The sequence below is a fragment of the Arthrobotrys flagrans genome (assembly GCF_004000055.1).
Source record: "Arthrobotrys flagrans strain CBS H-5679 chromosome Unknown unitig_0, whole genome shotgun sequence".
NCBI classification, from domain to species: Eukaryota; Fungi; Ascomycota; class Orbiliomycetes; order Orbiliales; family Orbiliaceae; genus Arthrobotrys; species Arthrobotrys flagrans.
The window spans coordinates 7,250,299-7,271,986 of record NW_027137550.1 but is presented as its reverse complement, the minus strand read 5'-3'; the positions used below and the strand labels follow the sequence as shown (position 1 = coordinate 7,271,986).

At 44.9% G+C, this 21,688-nt stretch overlaps 11 protein-coding genes across 11 annotated transcripts; 4 read left to right on the top strand and 7 right to left on the bottom strand.

Moving 5' to 3' along the window:
* Positions 1–1,121: 1,121 nt before the first annotated feature.
* Positions 1,122–1,380, bottom strand: DFL_005143 (uncharacterized protein; the record flags this gene model as incomplete). The annotated part of the gene is made up of 2 exons (XM_067634358.1): positions 1,122–1,226; positions 1,279–1,380. The coding sequence occupies 2 exons, from the start codon at positions 1,378–1,380 to the stop codon at positions 1,122–1,124; spliced, it is 207 nt and encodes a 68-aa protein (XP_067492434.1).
* On the top strand, positions 1,264–2,328 carry DFL_005142 (uncharacterized protein; the record flags this gene model as incomplete). The annotated part of the gene is made up of 1 exon (XM_067634357.1): positions 1,264–2,328. One exon carries the CDS (start codon positions 1,264–1,266, stop codon positions 2,326–2,328), a length of 1,065 nt encoding a protein of 354 aa, XP_067492433.1.
* A 4,268-nt stretch (positions 2,329–6,596) lies between these two features.
* Positions 6,597–7,389, top strand: DFL_005141 (uncharacterized protein; the record flags this gene model as incomplete). The annotated part of the gene is made up of 2 exons (XM_067634356.1): positions 6,597–7,310; positions 7,378–7,389. The coding sequence occupies 2 exons, from the start codon at positions 6,597–6,599 to the stop codon at positions 7,387–7,389; spliced, it is 726 nt and encodes a 241-aa protein (XP_067492432.1).
* A 336-nt stretch (positions 7,390–7,725) lies between these two features.
* Positions 7,726–8,456, top strand: DFL_005140 (uncharacterized protein; the record flags this gene model as incomplete). Its single annotated transcript, XM_067634355.1, has 2 exons — positions 7,726–7,895; positions 7,967–8,456. 2 exons carry the CDS (start codon positions 7,726–7,728, stop codon positions 8,454–8,456), a joined length of 660 nt encoding a protein of 219 aa, XP_067492431.1.
* Positions 8,457–8,778: 322 nt separating this feature from the next.
* DFL_005139 (uncharacterized protein) lies at positions 8,779–10,164 on the top strand (the record flags this gene model as incomplete). Its single annotated transcript, XM_067634353.1, has 1 exon — positions 8,779–10,164. One exon carries the CDS (start codon positions 8,779–8,781, stop codon positions 10,162–10,164), a length of 1,386 nt encoding a protein of 461 aa, XP_067492430.1.
* Positions 10,165–10,639: 475 nt separating this feature from the next.
* On the bottom strand, positions 10,640–11,370 carry DFL_005138 (Protein transport protein SecG/Sec61-beta/Sbh; the record flags this gene model as incomplete). The annotated part of the gene is made up of 4 exons (XM_067634352.1): positions 10,640–10,674; positions 10,741–10,836; positions 10,902–11,094; positions 11,368–11,370. 4 exons carry the CDS (start codon positions 11,368–11,370, stop codon positions 10,640–10,642), a joined length of 327 nt encoding a protein of 108 aa, XP_067492429.1.
* A 540-nt stretch (positions 11,371–11,910) lies between these two features.
* DFL_005137 (uncharacterized protein) lies at positions 11,911–12,381 on the bottom strand (the record flags this gene model as incomplete). The annotated part of the gene is made up of 2 exons (XM_067634351.1): positions 11,911–12,137; positions 12,216–12,381. The coding sequence occupies 2 exons, from the start codon at positions 12,379–12,381 to the stop codon at positions 11,911–11,913; spliced, it is 393 nt and encodes a 130-aa protein (XP_067492428.1).
* A 398-nt stretch (positions 12,382–12,779) lies between these two features.
* On the bottom strand, positions 12,780–14,296 carry DFL_005136 (uncharacterized protein; the record flags this gene model as incomplete). The annotated part of the gene is made up of 5 exons (XM_067634350.1): positions 12,780–13,242; positions 13,304–13,591; positions 13,653–13,850; positions 13,930–14,229; positions 14,283–14,296. 5 exons carry the CDS (start codon positions 14,294–14,296, stop codon positions 12,780–12,782), a joined length of 1,263 nt encoding a protein of 420 aa, XP_067492427.1.
* A 483-nt stretch (positions 14,297–14,779) lies between these two features.
* DFL_005135 (uncharacterized protein) lies at positions 14,780–16,145 on the bottom strand (the record flags this gene model as incomplete). The annotated part of the gene is made up of 6 exons (XM_067634349.1): positions 14,780–14,799; positions 14,857–15,259; positions 15,319–15,393; positions 15,453–15,824; positions 15,893–15,924; positions 15,998–16,145. The coding sequence occupies 6 exons, from the start codon at positions 16,143–16,145 to the stop codon at positions 14,780–14,782; spliced, it is 1,050 nt and encodes a 349-aa protein (XP_067492426.1).
* Positions 16,146–18,770: 2,625 nt separating this feature from the next.
* On the bottom strand, positions 18,771–19,424 carry DFL_005134 (uncharacterized protein; the record flags this gene model as incomplete). The annotated part of the gene is made up of 4 exons (XM_067634348.1): positions 18,771–18,778; positions 18,845–18,975; positions 19,041–19,207; positions 19,299–19,424. 4 exons carry the CDS (start codon positions 19,422–19,424, stop codon positions 18,771–18,773), a joined length of 432 nt encoding a protein of 143 aa, XP_067492425.1.
* A 403-nt stretch (positions 19,425–19,827) lies between these two features.
* Positions 19,828–20,538, bottom strand: DFL_005133 (uncharacterized protein; the record flags this gene model as incomplete). Its single annotated transcript, XM_067634347.1, has 1 exon — positions 19,828–20,538. One exon carries the CDS (start codon positions 20,536–20,538, stop codon positions 19,828–19,830), a length of 711 nt encoding a protein of 236 aa, XP_067492424.1.
* Positions 20,539–21,688: the final 1,150 nt, after the last annotated feature.

Sequence of the window (21,688 nt, the reverse complement as noted above, 5' to 3'; positions counted from 1 at the left end):
ATGGGGTCGATTCCGGCTCTTTGTATGATTGCCTCATGATAATGCAATGTGATCGATTAGAAATTGCGGAAATTTAATAAGGTTGCGTGTGTTAATTCCAGGAACGAGGTACTTTAGGGTCACAATGAGAGCTTGCGCAATTGCCAGTCACCTTACACAATGCTTGCAATAGAAAAACAACTTAGCTTGAGGATCCGTACAAGTATGCCAGCAGTAACTACTGAGCAGTTTCATTGTAATTCCCAAGATGCATTATGGCCAATGTGACAAGCTACCCACGCTGCATTTTTGCGTTGTTGTAGTACCATTAAATATCTTGTACGACAAGGGCCGAAGATACGGGTGGCCGTAAATGTATAGCCGTATTCGGCCATAACTTAGATACATGTACAGAGAAAGCAAATGTTTAGTTACACTATGTGTTCCACCAATCTGCTACTCTGATACCGCAATATTTAACTCTTTTGTTTTCGAAATCACATAGAACTTTCGATGTAATTAATTAACCTAACATTAACATATACATGTGAATTGTTACTGAGTAAAAATGAATATCATGATATTGGTATTGCGACATATCACATTTATAATTTAGCGCCAAAGTGTATGTTGAAGCTCAGAGATTAGACCTATAGATGATAGAGAGTCACAGGTCCAACTTACGTTGCATCATGATGCTTTCTTCTTCTCCGTGGCTATAGATAGCCTAAAAACTTTATTTTGCTAGAAGCAGACGTTTTTGCAATGGCACCACGAGAAAATAATGCATTAACTTAGTTTACCCGTCTAAATCTGTTGCACTGAAAATTTTTTGCTGCTAGAATCATAAACTTTATTGTTCGCCTCAAGACCATCTCCTATCTAGACTGAAGCCTCATGATTTAATCGATTTCGTGATACTTGAAATCGATGATTCTCAATGCCCCTCATGATAATATTAAGTTTGGCCAAACCGCGAGATACTGTCCATCTGCTGCTACTACCATGTACTTATTGGCTTAGCTATTCACCAGTTGATCCGGCGTTGGATATTGTCGAAACCTATAAGCTCCTAGATTTGGAGCGGTGTCAAAATATATATCCATAGATATAAACCTAATACTTGGAAATCCTCAAGGTCCTTAAATCTTTTTGAATGCCTTTCCGGTTCCGTAAAACCAAGCTTTATCTTCTTTTGGCTTTTGTTCTCTTACGATTCGTTCTATCGCCCTGACCTGGACGTCTGGCTATCGGCGCAATATTACTGATCTCAATATATATTAAATGAGTACATTATACCTCCCTGAGCGTAGTGCCGGCGCCGGCTTGGGTGGTGCCACCGGTGGTGAGGATGACGGGGAAGATCCAAATCGGCGAGGGGGTTATGATGGCGGCGGCCATGGCGGGGACGACGCTTATCTGCCACCGATTGATGGTGAAGGAGAATCCGGCGGATCATCTGGGTACGAGGAAGATTTGGAACAAAACCCCAAAAAGCTGCAGGTAGTCGACCAAAAGAAGAAGCCAAAAGTACCATACGATAGCGAAAGGCGTAGAAGTCACTATGAGACGCACAATGTGGTAGCACAGAAGAACTTAAAGGCTGCAATGGTAAACTCTTTGAACAGGTTCTTGCCTAAGGGAGGCAATAAGCAGTATGAACTGCAGGACGCAGAGAAAACTCGTTTCTTTACTGCAGATAGACCCCCTCTAGACCGTTGCGGCGACCATGATCATTACTGGAAACGAAACCCAGGCACACAATTCGATCAGGTGGAACAATCGGCTTGGGAGCGTACTTTCCACAAAGGGAATACGGCTTCTAGGTGGGGTTCCCAAAATATGAAACGTCTTACAGACATGGTGGACCAGAATAAGATAATACCATCGCGATCATTCAAAGACAAAGAAGGCCAGTATATGCCTCCATGTCAACCTCAACCTCGACCTCAACCGCTTCTAGATCCACAACAACAACAAGAACTGAATGAATACCAGATGTATGCAGACGGGTGCCCCATCATGGAGGACCAGAGACAACAGTGGGCAAACAACAGTGAGGCAATGTTTTTTGGTAATGGTCCAGTCGAAGGGTTTTTTCCGCCCAGACAACGCCCCCAGGGTCAACAGCACCATTTACAGCATCCCCAGGGTCAACAGCGTCATGCACAGCAGCACCATGCACAAGTGTCCCAGGGACAACATCATCAGGGACAACAGCAGCAGTACGGACAGCAGCCCCAGCGGCAGCAGGGACAGCAGGGACAACATCAGTACCCTAGACAACAGCCCCAAGGGCAACACCGATCCGGGTCCAATCAGTCCCAGCGCGCGGGGGAAAGGTTCTAGCTTAGAAAATCAACATGCAGAAATTAGAGACAATTATGTTCTCATAGAGTAGCAGGGCTCAATTTTATAGCACACATGCGCGCAAAACAGCCGGGTCGGGACTAGGCTAGTGCCCGCAGCCTTTTACTTGTTTCTTTCTTTGTTTCTTTCTCTATTTCTTTCTCATGTTGACATAGATTTCCCCATCAACCATCTTAGTTCGGGTAGTATACTTTTTTGCATAAAGTGTCATGGTATCAAATTAACTGGCCAGAAATTCAGCCTTTAATATCTATCTAGTATCATGGCTCATGCAACTGCACTAATCGGGTCACATCTGCTGTCTTTTCCTATACCATAGCATCTCCATGCTATAGAGAGGTTGATAAAGATTAGGATCAGACAGTATACTATCGAGTGAGAATTAACGCTTCTTTCACGGCTATCTACTCTTTCCTACACTTTTTGAAACTATTTCGGTTACATGTTTACACCGAACATCTTTAATAAGTTTTAATATAGTTGTATTTTCTCATCTATATTTTAATTCCGTTCAAGATAAGTATTTTCTACGAAATCTAACGTTTTGCAAACCGTTAGCCTAGCTCAGTCAATCGTGTACATGCAAATACAGATTTCATGTACCACACACTTAAATTGATACATTTCAGTCTTCTGGTCTAGAAATCATACTTTTCAACGCTTGCACTTGGTGTTCCAGTACACCGGTGCAGATAGGCTTAATTTGTTATTGCCTACTCTTTCATTTGCGGCCCATATCAATCTTACTGTTGATTTCGGACGTAAAAAGGGTGTAACATGCTACCGAGAATGGGTCATGGGCTACAGTGCTAATAAAATGGACATGCCGCCTTGTAAATGCTACGCTACTACGCGGCAATATTATGATAAGAAATTTTACCTTCTCACTGATATCAGATGACCACGATCATATACCAAATAAGCCTTACTTATGAGAAAAATGACTATCTAGTGTCACAAGACTTGCCACTATCTAAAAAAGCTAAGGAAGGTAATAGTATGATTGCACACCTAGTGCCATCACGCCATAGATATCATTATTTATCGTTATACCATTATTACAGGTCTAAATCCAACTGGCGCGTCAGTGATGTTACGCCTCGAAGCAGAACCTCAAAATAAAGACTGTAGCATATGTTTCATAGGTTCGCTAAAACTCGGCAAGGAGTTTAACCAATGATTCGTCGAAGAAGTAGGAAGTGTAATCTCTAGCTTTAAGTTGGCCACATGCCATTAAAATTTTGAATTGAATGGCACACCTACAACTTTTTATATTGCAGCCAATCAATTTACGAGACAAAGTCCGTATGCCTCTCGCCTCGAATCTAAGTGCTCGAGGCAGAGGTATGCCTCCACCGCAGATATCTCTGGGATATCTACTATACTGATCAGCTGAGCGCCAGGATTCGACGCTAATTCAGTACCAAGGTTTTATTCTCGAGTTTTGGAAGTTCAAGGACTTCGAAATGAATCTCATGACGAAGATAGTATTGGCATTCGCTAAACAAACCCCAACTCGACTTCGAACAAGCCTTGGAAGGATCGGACAAGTGATATGTTGACGATAATTCTATGAAAAAATGACTACCATTTAAAATTTACAAAGGTTTATAACAGCTCAAGAAAAGAACCCGGCTCCTTAATTCGGCCAAGGAGCAAGTCTGTAACCCTAGTCAACATCTTCAGTTCCTCTAAGCGGGTTGTTATCTAATTTAAATACCCACAACCTCGGACTCTCGCATGGTCCTATTTCTCGTAGCCATAGTAAAAATTTTTACATTTATTAGATATCTACATTTCCGCCCCCGGTATTCTAGAAGAACCATGAGTCTTGAATGTCAATATGGCGGTAGCGCACCACCACACCCACTACCCCCTTTCAACAGCAGGGGTGGCGGCTACGGAGGAGAAGGGATATGGCAAGGAGTAGAGAGAGAAGGTTATGAAAGCGATAATAACCCAGAGGTTTTGATTAAATTTAATGAGAAATATATTTACTTGATCTATTAATTTTTAATAATTTGTTTTTAAGTATTATACTATCATTAAGCAAACCCTAATACTATGTAATAAAAACACAAGTAACGGCTATTAATATTCATATAGAAAGAACACGCGCCGTTGACCAGGGTCGGAACTCCTGTTCGGAAGCAAATAACAACGATAAAAGAAAAAGGAGTACGATCCTACGTTACGAAAGAAAAAACACGAGCCAAACTAACAGGCGCAAAGGTACATAAAGCAAAAGGCCGAAAAAAGCATTGTAAGGCACCTAGGCCCGCAAGCCTTAGGGACGAAGGGAATATCCTTTTACACCCTTAGATATCAACCACCGGAGAGCAGTACAATTGGGTACATTTGGGGTCAAAGCAGGACATGGACAGATAAACAACACCAAAGAGTTTCAAAAACGATTCGCGTACATGTTCTAGGTGGACTCCACCGAACACAGATGAACTTGACAGAATGATTGATGAGGATTTAATAATACCGGTACGGCGCCCGCCCCTCGTCTCAAACGTCGGAGGGGGGATGAATCGGGCCAGCAGACTAGTAGGCCAGCGCCTATGGGACAACATGCCAGTTGCACCAGCGCCTCCTTCTTCTCGGCGCATTATGGGACAACCGAAGCCTTCATCTCAAACTCCAGTGAGGCCTCAGAGTCAGTCGAGATACTCCCAGAGCAATACACGGCAAGAGATGCTATCCGTGCAAAATTCAATGGCGTCCCGGAGTGGGTTTGGGCAAGTTCTGCCCAAAATAGGGGAAATAGTGTGATTCTACAATATAACGCCGTCTCAGAATGACTCGATACCTGCCCAGACGATGCCAGGGCAACAAGTACCTCCTAACAGCCAGCAGCCCGAGGTCGGTAATACACCCCAAGTGCCTTATTCGTTATGGAAGAGAGAAACGGAAGTAGATAGTGATAAAACTGTGTACTATGTTCTTCGGGATCCTGAAGACGGAACTAGACCAAGATACGTGAGAATAAGGCAAACCCGTCAAAGGTTTGCCCCTGGTATTTATGACACTTATTTCTGTATCGTAAATGTCGAATCAGGGGAAAGGCAATATAGACCAGATCTTCAGCAAAAACTATAAACCAAACCAAGAAACTAAGGCTTTAAAGGGTTGCTGAGGGTAGCTCGATATTCAACAGTCTAGAGGAAACACCACCGGCCTTCTAGTCGAGTACTCATACGATTCAAATAGGAATGCCTGTGCCGGTATTTTCGGCCATGTCTGTTGCTAGTATTAATTGTCGGTGATATTTAGAATTGATTGGCTGATTCTCACATGCAAGCTATGAATGTAAGGATGTTGCTTGAACTCTCTAGAAAATATGAAGATTCTCCATATGCAAAAGCTTTCTTTGTATTTATCATTTATCTAGACTATAATTAGATAGATAGCGCGGGAAACCCGAAAAGTTGGTTAACTTTTTTTGAATATCTATCTATCTATCTATCCAGTCTAGTATCAAGACCGGTGCTGAACCCCCCAAAACAAAATGCGTCTATCTACTTAAGTACCTATATATATTCCGTTCTTATGTGCCATGTACAGAAAAATTCATAAAAGAAAAATGCAAGAAAAGGGAGGTAACTTCGGGACGCTTTTGCGGTTCAAAATTGTTAACGTTTGTAACCGCGTAGCCTGTTGGGACAAGGTACACATAGTAGCTAATTCTTAGGAAATCCTAGTTGTTACTAAGACATATAGCCGGAAGTTACATCAGAACATCCAAAACTGGCCCCTTTTATTTTCATCTTTTTTAGAGAGTGTGTGTGTTAGCTAGTTAGTCCATAGTACACCGAGTTCAGTATGGGTTATAATACAAGACTAGGTTTGTTCCATCTTCGATAACTGTGATAGTAACTTTGATAGTAACTTGATAGAAGCATGTAGTGTTTATGCATATACGGGTCTCTGAATCTATATTGGAGATTGTTAAAAGAGGCTGTGGTAGCTATTTGTTGTGAAATGGTATAGTGATTTGAGGATGAATTAGTGAAGAGGGAAATGCTGAGAGTTAGGAAGTTGACCAAATCAATATCAATCACTGCCCGCTCCTCAAATCTGAAGTTGATTAAATCCTCACACCGTCACTAGCGCCTACTTGATACCCATCTCCCGTCACTTCTTATCATAAAACCTTCGATCCACATCAACATCTTCACTGTCTTCAGCGTTCCAAACCAGCCCCCGAAGATAAATTTCTTGTTCTCCAAGTCCAGATCACGATGGAAGCTTCTCAGGACCTCCAACCTTCCTCCTCCTCTTCATCTCCCTCTAGCCTCCCTAACAATGGCAATCAGCCATCGGCTTCCGTCCCCCCACCTACCAAAAAACCAAAACGGGAGTACAATTCCAAAAAACGCGTCGAGGCATATTCTGCCTCAAACAAACCCGCCTACAAGGCTGTCAAAGAGGCAGCAGTCGAGTCCCTACTCTTCTACCTCAACTACATTGAGAGCACAGACGAAGTCTGGCTGAGAGACGTCCCAAAGCCAAAATACCGGCTCGTAAGGGACGAACGCCCATATTACTGGGCAATCTCGGGCGCCATGACGCCCACCGAAGAAAAAGGCTGGAAGACCACAATCGAGAAGGGCAGTTCTGGCCCTTCCCAGACCGGTAGCCGCTGGGGCACCGAGAACCTTCGCATCCTCGAGGGGATGATAAAGTCGGGCCTGGTTCGCCCGTTCTTTGCGGATCGCCCGCCAAAGCCGGGCGTCTGTAACATCGTCGCCCAGGGGAGTAGCATCCTCGGTCTGGGCTGGGGTCTGGTGGGTGACCATGAAGACCCATCAACATACGACAAGGAGAAGTACGCCTCGAAGGGTATTGCTCTCCTCAGGGACCTCCCTGACGTTGCGGACCGTGCGGTTCCAAGGTTGTCGGGAGGTCCCGAGGATGAGGCCCCGGAGGGCGGGGACGGAGCGGGCAACACCAAAGTAAGGACCAAGTAACTCTCAGTTTTCAATACTCTTTTGAAAAACGATACTAACAGTTATCAAGTAGACTCGAGACTAATGGAGGGGAGGGTGGGAGGCTTTTTTATGTTGTGCGGTTTCAGACTATTTCATTCCTATCACTGCACATCTATCAATGCACAACAGGGCGTGGTGCCCTTCTTTATGCTCTTGAACCTAAGTGTTTTTTTTTACATTTCCCTGAATCATCAAACTAATTTTTGTAATTGCGTCTGTTGTCATAATCTTAGAAATGTGGATGTGCATTTCGCAACTTGTGGTATTTTGTGTGTTGTCAATCCATCGCGAGCTATCCTAATCACGTCTCCCTCCCGCAGCCACTTCTACCTACTACTACCGTTCTTCAAAACTCAACCATCGCCGACCAACGGACAGGATGGCGGAAACAAACGGGAACATCAATGGCGAAAGCTCCACTCAGCCGACACTCAAGTCAACACAGGCCACGGAATCGGCAGTTGATACAGGTGCATCGCGAAGGCCACGAGACGCGAGAACGATCCATCTGATGCTGGCATCTTTGGGTGTTACTTCATACCAGGAGAGGTACTTTGCTATCTTCACTTCGAGGTTATTTATCAAGGCCATCTTGCTAATGTTTGCTACTATCTTGTTAGGGTCCCTCTAGCTCTAATGGACATCGCATACCGATACACCAACTCTGTTCTCCAAGACGCTCTACTCTACTGGGACTCCGCCCACCCCGCGACTACAACTGGCCAGCCGCCCCCTCAGATCACTATGTCCGACCTAAGAATGGCAATTTCCTCGAAGGTCAACCACCAATTCGTCGCAGCACCACCGAAGGAGTTCCTACTAGACATCTCACAGGATAGGAATAAAGTTGCGCTACCGCCTATTAAGAAAGACTGGGGCACCAAGCTACCTCTAGAACAATACTGTTTAACGGGTGTCAACTGGGAACTTTTGGCTGATCCGACGGATGACGGTGCTGATGAAGAGGAGGAAAATGGAGACGGAGATCTTACACCTAGGGAGAATTCAAGGAATGAACGTGATGAAGCGGACGAAGAGATGCCTGATGCTGTGGCTGATATGTTTCGAGAGAATGGTGACGGGGATCGAGATGAGGATATGGTGATGTAGATGGATATAATATGGGTGGACTACAACGACCTTTTCTCTTTTTCTTCTCTTTTTCCTTTCAAAAAGAATTCGCATTCCGGCGTTCTCTGGAGTCTTTTCACAATTATCGAGATACCATCAATTTTTTTTTTCTGCATCTTCACAAAGTGGTATGTATCATATATCTTGCGTTATTTTTTAATACAAATCCTGTTGTCTTCTTTCCTCTTATTTCTTCACGTTCATGTTCCCTCTCTGAGCGGAAATTCAGCCGCGGGTCCTCGTCGCGAAAAAACATCCATGTCCATTCAATCAACCATAAACTTCCACCCTCCTCTAGAAAATGGCCGTCGACATTAACTGGCCGGCCCTCACCACCGGTCCCGACGGCAAAGAATACGCCGACGCCCTCTGCGGCTTCTTCCATGATAAATTCCAACAAATCCCCTTCCCAAAATTCCTACGGTCCGTGAGCGTCGTCTCATTCGATCTGGGCACCGTCCCACCAGAGATTGAAATCCAAGATATAACAGACCCATACCCGGAATTCTACGAAGACGCATACGCTGAAGGCGATGATGAAGACGAAGAGTTCGATAATGAGGTTTATAACTCGCCGGAGGAGATTCTGAAACGGGCGCGGGAGAGACGGAGGAGAGATCGGAGGGAGGGATTGTCGGACTTTGAAGGGTCGTATCATGAAGATACGACTAGATCTGCGCCGGTGACATCGCTACATACACCGATATTAACGCCGATGGGTCTACAGCCTCCTCCGTATATCGACCACCGATATCCAGGACTCAGACCGTCTTTCTCGCCAGCGGTGGACCAATTCACATCATCTCCATTTCGTGGCACAACGTCGAATCTCCACTACTTCCATTCTGCCTTAACATCAGGCTTCACAGGCGGTCTAACACCTCTAGCGTCCCTCCAACAAGCCTCAGTCGAAACCTTCCCCGGTCGATCACCTTTATACTCCCGAAGCCGCCGACAGCAACAACCCCACTCCGGCCTCTCCTCAACCTCACCATCCCAATCCCCCCCATCAACAGCTGACTCCTCCAAAATCCCCCCTCCAATCCCAACGGCCCATAATAACCCCCATCTAAACCTTTCCTCAGACGACACTCACCACACAGATGGCACCCGTGAACCCCCTCCAACCCCCTTCTCCGACATTTCAATCTCCTCAGGACCACAACAACAAGCAGGCCATCATTCCCCACTAGACTCCCCCTCCACCCCACCAGACCCCCACGCCCCTCGTCTCCGTCTCCGTGAACCCCGTGATTCAGATATTCAAATAATCGCAAGAGTGAGGTATACAGGCGACATCCGTATGGAATTAACAGCAGAACTCCTAATCGACTATCCAGCCCCGTCATTCGTTTCCTTACCCGTCCGTCTAACCATAACGGGTATGACATTCGATGGAACAGCTGTAATAGCCCACATTGGGAAACGCGCACACTTCTGTTTCGTAGATAACGATCATGACCATCATGATCACCAAGGTCACTATGGTGGTGGGTTGGGAAGCGGTGGAGATGGAATTGCGAGCATGTTGAAGGAAATTAGGATCGATAGTGAGATTGGAGAAAAAGGGAAAGGGAAGCAGGTGTTGAAGAATGTTGGGAAGGTCAAGGATTTTGTATTAGATAGGGTTAGGAGAATATTGGAGGATGAGTTTGTGTTTCCTAGTAGTTGGACTTTCTTGCTGTAGATTCATCTTATCTACGTAAGTGCTTATCTATGAGGTTAACGGGATCTTTGGGGACAAGTGTATATATTCATAGGGCGGCGTCACAGGTTAGCATTTTGTTTTTTCAAAGGCATTATTCCACTCAGAATACTACGATACCAAAAGAAACAGCATCATACTCCCTTCCACCGTAAAAAGGATTCAAATAACCATATAAACACGCAAACCTAATAAATATACACACAAAGAAAGGGAAGAGAAGGGCAAAAGCAGACCGGGGTAACAAAAGTTTGATTATACAGAAAATGGAGGGAAAAAATGTAGAGTTTCTTTTATTTTGGAACGGCTTATTACAGAAACCTGAGTGGAGCTTATGAAGCCACCCGCCAGATAGTGAAATGTGCTCCTGCTGCTCTTCTTCTTCCTCCCCACAATCTAGATATAGGAAACTACCTAATCAGATCGCTATATTCCACCACACCAGTCAATCAATCGTTTAACCAGTGAGTTTGCGCGAGAGCTTGGCGATGACTGTAGAAACACTGGTTAGTACGGACTCCAATCTAACCCCATCAATATACCGGGAAAGGAACATACTATGTAAGGCCACCACACTGAAAATAAATCCCAAACTAAGCACAAGAACAACAACAGGATCAACCTTCAATCCCGGCGACTCGTCGGTGTAAAGCTCTACAAAACGTGCATTAGTCACATCTTCCCAAAACCACCTCATAACTAGTCTGGATTCAACATACTCAACATAGTACTACTACTTCCACCCGCTCCAGCGGATCTAGTGCTCGAAGGACGAGCATTGGCCTGCGAGGCCGCTCTGTCGGCAGCTGATCGACGCTTGATGACGGACTTTGGACCACCGGGTGGGGCTGGGGAGGCTCTGCCGGTGCTGGTGCCGGTTGGTGGCGATTGTGGCTCGGGAGATTCGGAAGACTAAAGTGGACACGGTATGTTAGTCTTGTCGTAAAGATCTGGAGGGTATGTATGGGATCTGGCGACGGCGGGGAAGGACTATGGAGTAATTGCGACACGGTGGCGAGGAATGGTATCGAACTGGGATGTCTGGAGACATAACGACTCATCGATCATGATGACGGGTATCAGACCGTAGAGTCGTCATGTCATTTAGTCTTCCAGTCATCGCCTGTATCGCTTCCACGCCGAAGACCCTCGCACGACCCATGACAAAACGGGAATCCACCATACCATTATGACTGTAGTTTAAAAAGAAGACGTAACATAAAAGGACGCGCAAGTAGTAAAAGCAATTGACTTTTTGCTCGGTGTCGGAAGGGTGTATTCGTTTCTCTTCAATCGTGCGACGTATGTAGTATTTTATGATGGAGGAGACAAACTTGGGGTTTTGGGCGGCGGTTTTGAGAGTTGGTTTGGTGTTTTGTAAGGGTGAAAGGACACCATAGGCCAGAAACGAGTGCCATGCGCCACAGGTGGTTTGGCGACTCGCACCGCCACGGGTATTATATCGGATACCTCAGGGTCTGATATCATGGAGATATGGTGTATTGTATGGTCTATACAATATACAATGGCAGTATATACAATTCTACTAATTATGTACGCAGAATACTCTCTTACAAGTGGTCTGAAGTATCTCAACTGCAATAGCAAGGACGGCTGCCCGGCATCTCTATACCAGTCCAATAAGACAGCCTCTGTCTCGCCCCGAATTTTCGAAGCTAAGGCCCCAATTGCCTTGATTCGTGACGGCTGGATAGTCAAGGGTATCATTCATGCCTTCCCCTTCTCAGCCTGTGCAGTGGCAGCAGCTTCCTCCCGTTCTTTCCGCCTCTTAATCTTCTCCGCCTTCTCAATCTTCTTCCTAAACCACTCTTCCCTCGCACGATCCTGCTCTTCCTGTGTAGCATTTAACACCATACATCCGTTCATAATCTTTTGCTGTTCCCTGCACTTCCATACCATGCTAAACGTTCGTCCGCGGGCGCATTCTGCGTAGCCTGTAATCACACCAAATCATCAGTAATAGGTTCCAAATTCCTCAATTGACACCCCCTCCAAACGGGAAAACGACATACGCCGAATCTCCTCCGCGCATATAGCCCTAACGTTTGCATAATACTGCTCCCGCACTTGACTTTCCTGTGCCGATGAGAGTGGTAACGGATTCGCGGATGGGAGGTGATATCGTGGTTGTTCGGGATCTGGGAGTGAACCCGATGGGTTTTGAACAGGTCGTGGCATTTGTACTATATTGTTTGGGGGGATGAATCCTATCTATCGTGATTCATGACGGGAAAGAGCCTGGTTTTCGCTAGTTCATCGTGAATCGCGGGACGAGGTGTAGTGTAGTGGCTGGTGGCAGGTGGTCCGATATTGAGGTTGAATTCGGTTTGCGGCCAACGCTTCGGCGGTGCACTAGCCACAATTACACCATTGCCTTTGGGCTTCTATGCAGACTTCGGAAACCTCGATACAGGTCATTTCATTTATGTATGGGTACGAGACAATCATTTCATGTCAACATAAGTATATATAATACAAAGAAGCTTCTTATAAGCTTCACTTCAGCATGAACGGGATTAATCCTTTGAATAACCCAACTCTTCGAGCCAGTGTTAAAAAAAAAAATGAGGAACAACCTAAACGCCGGTCCCAGGAAATGCATTCGACCCACTAAGTACCACCATCCCCTTCTCCCTCGAGATATACCCCTTGATATACCCCTTATAAATCATATTCGCCAAATAACATTCAACCTCTTCCGCCTCCAACTCGACCCCACTCTTCCAACTAACCGCCGCCTTAAAATGATCAACCGGAATCCTCGTCTTCGAGTCCCCAGCTGCCAAATACACCTTTCGAAACAGATTTCTCAAGGTGATGTCTCTGCCACGTTCGAGGGTTAGGAAGATTCGTTTCTTGACAAACCAGTCTTCGCCTCGTGCGAGGTTTTCGTCGTACCCGCGTAGGTCGCCGGATTTGATGCATTTGGCGAGCGGGAGGAAGAGGGATTCGAGGAGTGGGTAGGGTTTTAGCAGTGTGGCGGAGGGGAGTTGACGTTGAGTAAGAAGTTTGGTGGGGATTAGATAGGTCAGGATAAGTCTATAAAATATTAGCATCTCTCTCATCGCGATAGTTAGTAATGACGGATTGTGCACCATACTCCTTATTCTTCTGTGCAGCTTTATGGCAGAGTTGATATGCCATTTCAAGATGTTCTTCGGCTTTAACGTAGTTTTCATCTAAAAAGGCAATAACACCACAGTAGTACTTGAAAGTAACTACATCTGATGTCCTGAAATCCAGCAAGTCCGGCATCTCAGTCGTATTCGCAACAAGTGCTTTCAAGATATTCTTCGACAACGTAATGGCGTTGAGTTTGAAGTACGTCTTGAAGAGTATGTTGATGATGTAATACGTCCCCCATTTCCTGCTCTGTGCGAGTTCAGCTCTATAGCAAAATCGTCAGTCAAAGTTCCCATATAAATCGCACAATGATACCTCGAACATACCGGTCGTTCAAGCACACGTTGAAAGCCCGATTAATAATCCTGGCAGCATCTTCCAACGATTTCCACGTATCCTCGCCGTTCGATCTTTTCGCTTCATCCGCCCGTATCGCAACATATCTTAAATACTTGCAAGCAGTATATAGCACTTCAAGTTGCCAGACCTCCCATAATCCGTTCTGAAACCCTCGAATAACTGCTCTATCCACTCCACACCGTCAGTCCTTCAGCCCTATACCCCATCTCCAAAATCCCATGTAATCGAAAAGACTACACATACTGCGTCATATCCTTCATCGCCACAAACACCTGACCCCATTCGACCTCATCATGCCTCTCCAGCGCCTGTGCGACCTTCCAGTAAGCAACATAAACCTCAGCCCATGCTTCCAAGCCCGTCTTATTTGTGATCTTTGGTCTAGAAGAGTTATTTTCGTATTCGAGCGAACGGAAGATGTCCTCGGCGACGCGAGCTGGGTTGGTGCTGTAGGCGAATTCTTCGAGGTCGGTATTTGTGAGGGAGATCGTGGAGGCTAGGAGCTTGCCGTTTTCGTCGGCGTGAGCGGTACGCCAGGCACGTCTGGCAGAGAGGTTAGTAAGTGGCGATGGTTTGGTTTAGAAGCTGTAGCTTACATTATTGATTCCATGGTGGTGGCCTGTATATCCGAAGGCTATAAAGACATGGTTGTCGCGGTTGTGGATTGTTTAAGCGCTGAAGGCTGGTTTCTCTGAATGAGCTTGGCTTGTGCGTTGTGATATCATTGGCTCCAGTTTGAATGCTGAACACCCATGGCCGCCAGCCTCAGAATGGCCAAGTTCCTCACGATGCTCCAACAAACAATACTCTCTTAGTAATTAATACTAAGAATTCGATCATCAGATCAAAATATTTTGTATATTCATTACTATTTTTTAGCTAATTTTATATCCATGCAATGACATCGTCCAATAAAAAAGCAATCCCAGAAACACCAAGGCGCCGCAAGCTATGTCACCGTGTATTGGCACTTCTAGAGAATGCTTCCTCGGCCTCTTCTATCTGTTAACTATAATATCACCGGTCCATCTATCGTCAGTTGCTAGAAATGATATTGCGCTTTTCAGTTAAATTCAACAAAAGAATCGATCAATCAATGTGCCGTAACAAACGCTGTACCCAAGTCAGTTACCGACCGAATCTATCGTAAGAAACCGGAGAAAAACTTACTAGCATCAATCTGCTTGATGTGCGGAATAGCCAAGCGGACTTTATTCCTATACGTCGCCGGGCTCAAGAGCTGTAAGGGATTCGCTTCGAAGTAGACGGTCTCCAGTTCCGCCTTGTCCTTTAGAACATCTTCTACCTCCTTGAAGGAACTTAACTGGTTCTCCGAAGCCCAGAAATCCACAATATGTGACAAATGCTCGATTCCCTTTATTGAAGTGAGTCTGTTGTGTGTGACATCAAGATTCTTGATATTGGGTGTGTTCTCAAGACCGGATAGGTCTTCGATGGCATTGTGAGAGACATAAAGCTCTTCCAAGTTGGTGAGACCGTCTAGCCCGCTTAGTTTTGTCAGTCGGTTCGAGGGCAGGGATAATATTTTTAGGTTGGAGAGCATTGAGATGTTCTACACCCAAGTCAGCATAAGTATAACATCAGCGGAAATTTATAGACGAGGATACTAACCTTGATCTCAGTAATCTTATTCTTCCCTAGCCATAGCTCCTCCAGTTTCGTCAAGTTGTCCAAGCCTTGGATATCCTACGCTTCATTAGCCTCCTTCCATTAAACAGACTTTCAATCTCCAGATTCTCCCATACCCTGATTTTATTAGCCCCCAACTCCAAATTCTTCAACACTACCAAATTTCCCAACCCTTCGATCGTTCCAATCCTATTCGACGCCAAATACAAGTTCTTCAACTTAACCAACTTCTCCAAGTTTTTAATATGCTTTAGATCATTGTAGCTCAAATCCAGACTCTCAAGGTTGACCAAAACCTCCAAGTCACGCGTCATATGCCCTATTGCATTATCGTAAAGGTCAAGGTCTTGTAATGTACCGGCGATACATTCTAAACCTTCGATACGGGGTATTTCGTTTTGCCGGAGACAGAGACGGAGGACGGCGGTTAGCTTTTCGAGGCCGAGAGCGGGGATTGAGGTGATACGACAGTGGACTAAGTCGACGTCCTAGTGGTTATATAATGTCGGTTAATATACACCATCTTTGTAAAGTAGAAAGGCAAAGGGTGGCGAACTTCAGAGTCTGGAGGGAAGTCTTCGAGGAGATCTAGAGAAAGATAAACTTATGTTAGAAATCACGAAACTGATAATTTATTCTTTCATTCAAGAAGTATATTTACCTTCATCACAACCCAAGGATGGTGGTCGCATGGCGTTCGCTTCATCTTCGGCAGACGGATTGGTCAGAGCTTCCGGGTTTGTGAGCACAGCACGAGGATGTGTTTGTTCCGACTCCTCTGGTCGCTGATCTTCGTTTTCGGTCGTCATCCTGGGAAATTTTGTATGACCGAGAGATGACCTGTGGCTCCTAAAGCCCTTGGAGTTGGAGAGGTTTGTAGTGAAGAATATGTAAGGTATCGAAGTGTAGTTGATACTGAGGTTTTGCAGTCCCAGAAGACTTTATGGTTGAAAGTTCGGTTAGAATTGGCAATGGCTCGTTAAGTACTCTTGACAGGATCCTAAAACAAAAACCCCAACCTGGCCATGGGTGACGTCCCGCATGCACCTGCATTTCATCTTTTCCACTGGACTCGACGCTAGTTCAGTGAACCCCGTCTTTGGCTACGAATTTAAGCATATCAATTTGAGGCGGACATTCGCCATTTAGAGCTATATCATTAGCTTTTCTGCACGTGCTTCGGTGTTTTCTTGTTGGAATTGTAGCCGCAACACGCATCCTGGATGCAAATGTAGGCTAGCTAAGGCAATGGCTTATCGATCTCGAACTCCGACGGTTTTCATAGCGGAACCTATTTACTGGCTTTGAGTTAATGTATAACTTAAAATTATTTCCCTATCTTTTAAAGCAAAAAGAATTTTTTTCCTACTCGTCTGCTTAGGTAACTTCGATATTAAGTTCGAATTAGGAACGTAGATACCTCGATATCTCACATTTGCAATTAGCGTTTGCAATTTTGGGGGTCTGGTGAACCTTTGATTCTAAACCACGGAGCGCAAACATTCGAAATAGCTTCGTTCATAGATTTGAAGAGTGGCTCCTGTCTTTGGGATCCTTAGCACAATGGCGTCGAAATATCCTGATATCGAGAGGACTGTTAGTCCGATTCCGTCTTGCTGGCTGCCACCTTCTGGCCGCCACTATGGTGTGACTGCTAACCCTTTAGCCACCTAAGAATGATGTGCTGTAATAAGGGTATGCACGAGGTATGTACTTAAGTAAGCAAGTATTTGGGGGCAAGTTCGCGATCGATATACGTATATATACTTCCTCGCTGAAAAGAGGCTCTGCATACCGTTGAGGTTTTGTTACGTACAAAGGTAAAAATTGGGTATTTGCTGGCCAATAAATATCTGACAATAACGAGAAGTTTCATAGTACTGTTCTTACGCTATTGTTTAATTTTCTTGTTAACGGGGAGTAGGGTCAGGCCTTACGAGACCCTGTCGGGGCCTGAAAGCTCTGCACAGCTCACGACTTACGGCAAACGGCAATTCATGCACCAAATAGCACTTCGAATTCTGGTTTTCTTTCCCTGTAGATGTGTATCGATATCGGTACAGTCAAGTCCAACCGTACTCCTGGAACCACAAAATCGTTGCTTTTACTTCTTATCCCCCAAGATATCGGATATTATATTATAGGCTATAAAACGTTCTTTTATTGCACTGCAATTGAGGCCGGGGCCGTCCAGGGCAGCCGGTAGCCTTCGTCTATTCTCTTATATTGCATTCATATGGACGGTAATATTTAGAACTGTTCATTGGTTCCCTCCGAACCTGAAAAGGAAATATAACGGGTCAACACCATGGACTGCAACTGCTGTTACATATCAAAGCCTCTTTAAAATCTAAATTTCATTATGAAACCACAAAATAGATGCTTCCAGGCCACATAACGGGGAAAAGAAAACTTAAGTGTAAATATATTTTCATCTGAGTGAATATCAGAGGTATCCACTAATCGCTTAAGCAAGAACGGTATTTCTATGCCGAGACTAGACATTTCTATGAGGGGAAATCTGCAATTATTTTACTCAGCTGGCTCCTTTAAATTGGATATCAATTTATCCCTCTATAGGGATATCTATAGACGGAGTTGAAGTCCGTTTATGAGAAAAGATATGTCTCTAAGAAGGCTGTATCTCCCTTCTTGAGATATGATTTCCCTCTCTCAAGGCAGGTGTCTTCATTTACATAGAGCATCGATAGATATTCTTGGCCAAGAATCGATACTCGTCCATTCTTTCATATTCCTATTCGCTGTCAAAAGCTGTATGTTGGTATATTACACATTCTCTTCGAGTTGCCAGAATACCGAAACCTACGTCTCCAGGTACCGGGGACTGACTAGGAGATTAACCTCCTCTTTTCCCAGTTCAAAATTCGGACCTTGCATATCCGAGCGCTTTTACAATGCGTTTTACACTGTTTGCAACCGTTCTATTCGCGTCTGGAGTCCTCGGCGCCCCAGCAATGATCCTTTTGGTTGGTAAGACCTAGATATTTCGAAAAGAAAGGGTATTGTGCTGGAAGTTTAGTCTGAAGAAGCCATGCGGAGACTTTTGATGTCCTTCGAAACAATACCGATTGTATTTCTTATGCTACGCCTCCTGTTCTTAGCATCTGAGAGTTGGTCGAGATCTAAGATGATCATGACTGTATGTATATATAAACTCAGAGCTTCTGGGTGTATTTCTAAATTGTTTCCTTCGAATATTGTGTCGTAAACCAAATTGTGGATCTTAGAAACTGGACAAGATAAAATAATTGATTGGTCATTCTACTGCGTATTCTGATACAAGTCCCGCTTCAATATAACCTAATATATTTTTCAACCGATTTCTCCATTATGACCCAAATTAACTCGGGTTACCTGGAAGTTAACCGTTTTCATCTTACGGCTTTAACTATTGTCTGTGTTTACACTAATTCTCAATTCACTAATCGTGTCAGTACAGCTCACATTCGCAGATTATCAAATCTCCAAAAACTCCGACAAAACTCACCTTCTTCAAACCGCCAATGTTGATGATTTGCTGGCCACTGGCCCCAAAGTTGTATGGGGGTACCGTTATTCCCATTCCCATTACCCGCCAATTCGGCATTCAGAGGACAAGGTTGCCGCGGGACAAGTATACTTTGACTGTCATTAAGATTTCGAACCCGAGGATTTAGCCATTAAGCCCAGGTATATACACATACCGGTATACAGATAGATCATCTTCCTCAGGTTTTATATCCCACTGTACCGGAAAATCGGAGGCGGCGAGACGCGTCCCAAATTCGACTCGGATCCCCGCAATTCCCAAAAAACTTCTTTTCTCTTTATTTCGGAAAATCCATAGACCGTCTTGTTGTTCCAAAATCCACTAGCAAAACGGGTTGCATTAGTATCGCGACACTATTTATTGAGGGTGATTGTTTACATATGGATTTGGGAACGTTCGGTACCGATCCCACCTTTTGGTTGTTTCCGCCCTTCCATTGCCATCCTGTAATTGAATGTCCCTCCGTACCTGAGAGGTCGATGACCTTTCCTGCCTTGACGTTAACTATCCTGTATGTTCTCCCTGATATGATCCCCATTTGAACTTTATATATATGTATATATTTGTTCTTTTTTAAAATCCAAGGTTCCAATTTCCGATGCCTGATTTTTGGTGTTCGGGGAAGATGGGCCGTGGTCTAGCGAGTGTGTGCAACCAGCCCGTTGTGCTTGAGAGCCGACTAGAAACTTGCAACTTAAGAGCTCATATCGATCAATTGAGAAACCGTCCGGAGTCATTGCATCCTGGACATATCGATAGCCTTCAGCCACATGGTACGTACTTCCTGAATTTAAATTTATGCATATGATTGCGAATCCGTTATATCACCAGTGGGATAGCTAGGGAAACTACAGAATAAAGGCCATTCTTTGGTCTCAGTATGTAACCAGCCTAAACTCGGCCCGGAAAGCAGTGGTTATTAAACAGGACGCGGGGCCAAGCTATGAAACCTCCAGCCCAATAACACCTGTAACACGCCCAAGACCCAAGGCGCACAATCTCAAAACCCTCACAACAACAACGAATTCGTCATCCACCGTCACGATCTGGGGCGGGGCCGGATTAACAGCAGCTCCAGCTCCAGACCCGGTTGGTGCAGATTGTCCTTGCGACCCATTTCCAGCATTCTTCTGCAACTCCTCGAAATCAATGGTTTCAGAACGGTATTCGTTACCATCTACAAACCTCCCATTCATCCGAGCTAACAACTTGACCCCGCGCTGCACTGGGGCTGTGAGTGCAACAAATTGAAGGGCGTTGTTATCATTTGCATACCAACTGTTCCCTCCAATAAGGTTTGTATCGCCTGGGTCGTAGAGCTGATTCAGCCGCTCGAGTGATTGTGCAGTCGATGTAAGCCCATCAACAACGCCACGAGGAAGTGAGCTAATGACGTCGATGGAGTAGTGGATGCTGGAATTGTTCGCGTAGCCGTGGAACTCGAGTGTTAGTTTTTTCAATATAATGCTCGTTGGGAACCCTCTAGGAATGCAGAGGGTTTGGATACCAAGCGCGTTGTAAACTTGAGGTTCATTAATACTAATGAGGGTTGTGAGCTTGAGGGGTTTATGGAGCTGTTGGGCTCGAGAAGTCATGATTACGAGCTCTGGTGCCGGTTTGTATTTGGGCTCTGGGGGTATCTTGCCAGCCATCACTCGCGAAAGGACGATAAATCGTTTCTCTAAGTACTAAGATGGTAGGAAAGATATATTTTGTGGAGAAGAGGGGGGTCGTCCCGAATTATTAGGATTTCACCGATTCTTCGAAGGATCACAAAATTGGGAAGCCTTTGGCTGAGATCATCCTTTAGCTGCAGCGCTTCATGTCGAATTTGACTTTCGAATGGATCGGGACAAGAGATGGTCGGTAGCGGCTAGCTGGTGGCCAGAACAAACATGCATAAAGAAGTACTTAGGGAGTAGTGCCTTATCATAGCTTCCATCTGTGACACCCGGTATTCAGTCTAAAGGGAAATCGTATAGCATGCTGAATGTCGCATCTACTGGGAGCTCGGAATGCAATCCAGCCCGTAAATTGTATTCCCACGCGCACCCATGTATATAAGTATAATATGGCCCATATATACGTATCCTCGATCCTCACGGGGCGACACTTCGCAATTAACATTTGCAAATTTGGTCTACAAGATAAAGCTAGTAGTATATAGTGTAGATCGAATGGTTTCGCAATACAAGGTCAGTCTCGGGACTAATTTGGACAGTATAAAATGTTAAAACGCAGAGTTCTTTCATGACTCCACGCATTATACGTTAAGGTTGGACAGAATCGGGTACTTCGGGCTTACCAGACTAACTTGTGCCCTTTCTTGTTTAATTCCACCCGAAAAGGGATAAATCTGTCCAAGCGGATAGTAGTCTGGGAAGCGGATAGGTTTGAACGTTTGGATGTTTTTATTTTGCTTCAGATGCGGCCTTCATTGCAAAATATATTGGCCAGTCATACCTTATGTTCAATGCTACAACAGCCTTCCAAATCATTACACAGCTACAATCAACCAAAACAATCCCCACAATCAGCAATATCAAAGCTTCATCCGTGCAACCAGAGCCTTTGGTCGAATCTACGCCTTTACCGTACCGAAGGGACAGGGGATACCGGGAAAGTTTTGCTATAGGATGTTGAGAACCATACGCAAGTATGGAATCGAGAGGACTGGGTTGAAAAATTCACTCTTCATTCACACTCTCCAGTTCAAAGGAATGGGTTCCTAGAAAGTGGATTCATTCGGAACGAAAGCAAGATAACTTCTCCCTAACCATCAGGGTACCACTAAATCCAAGT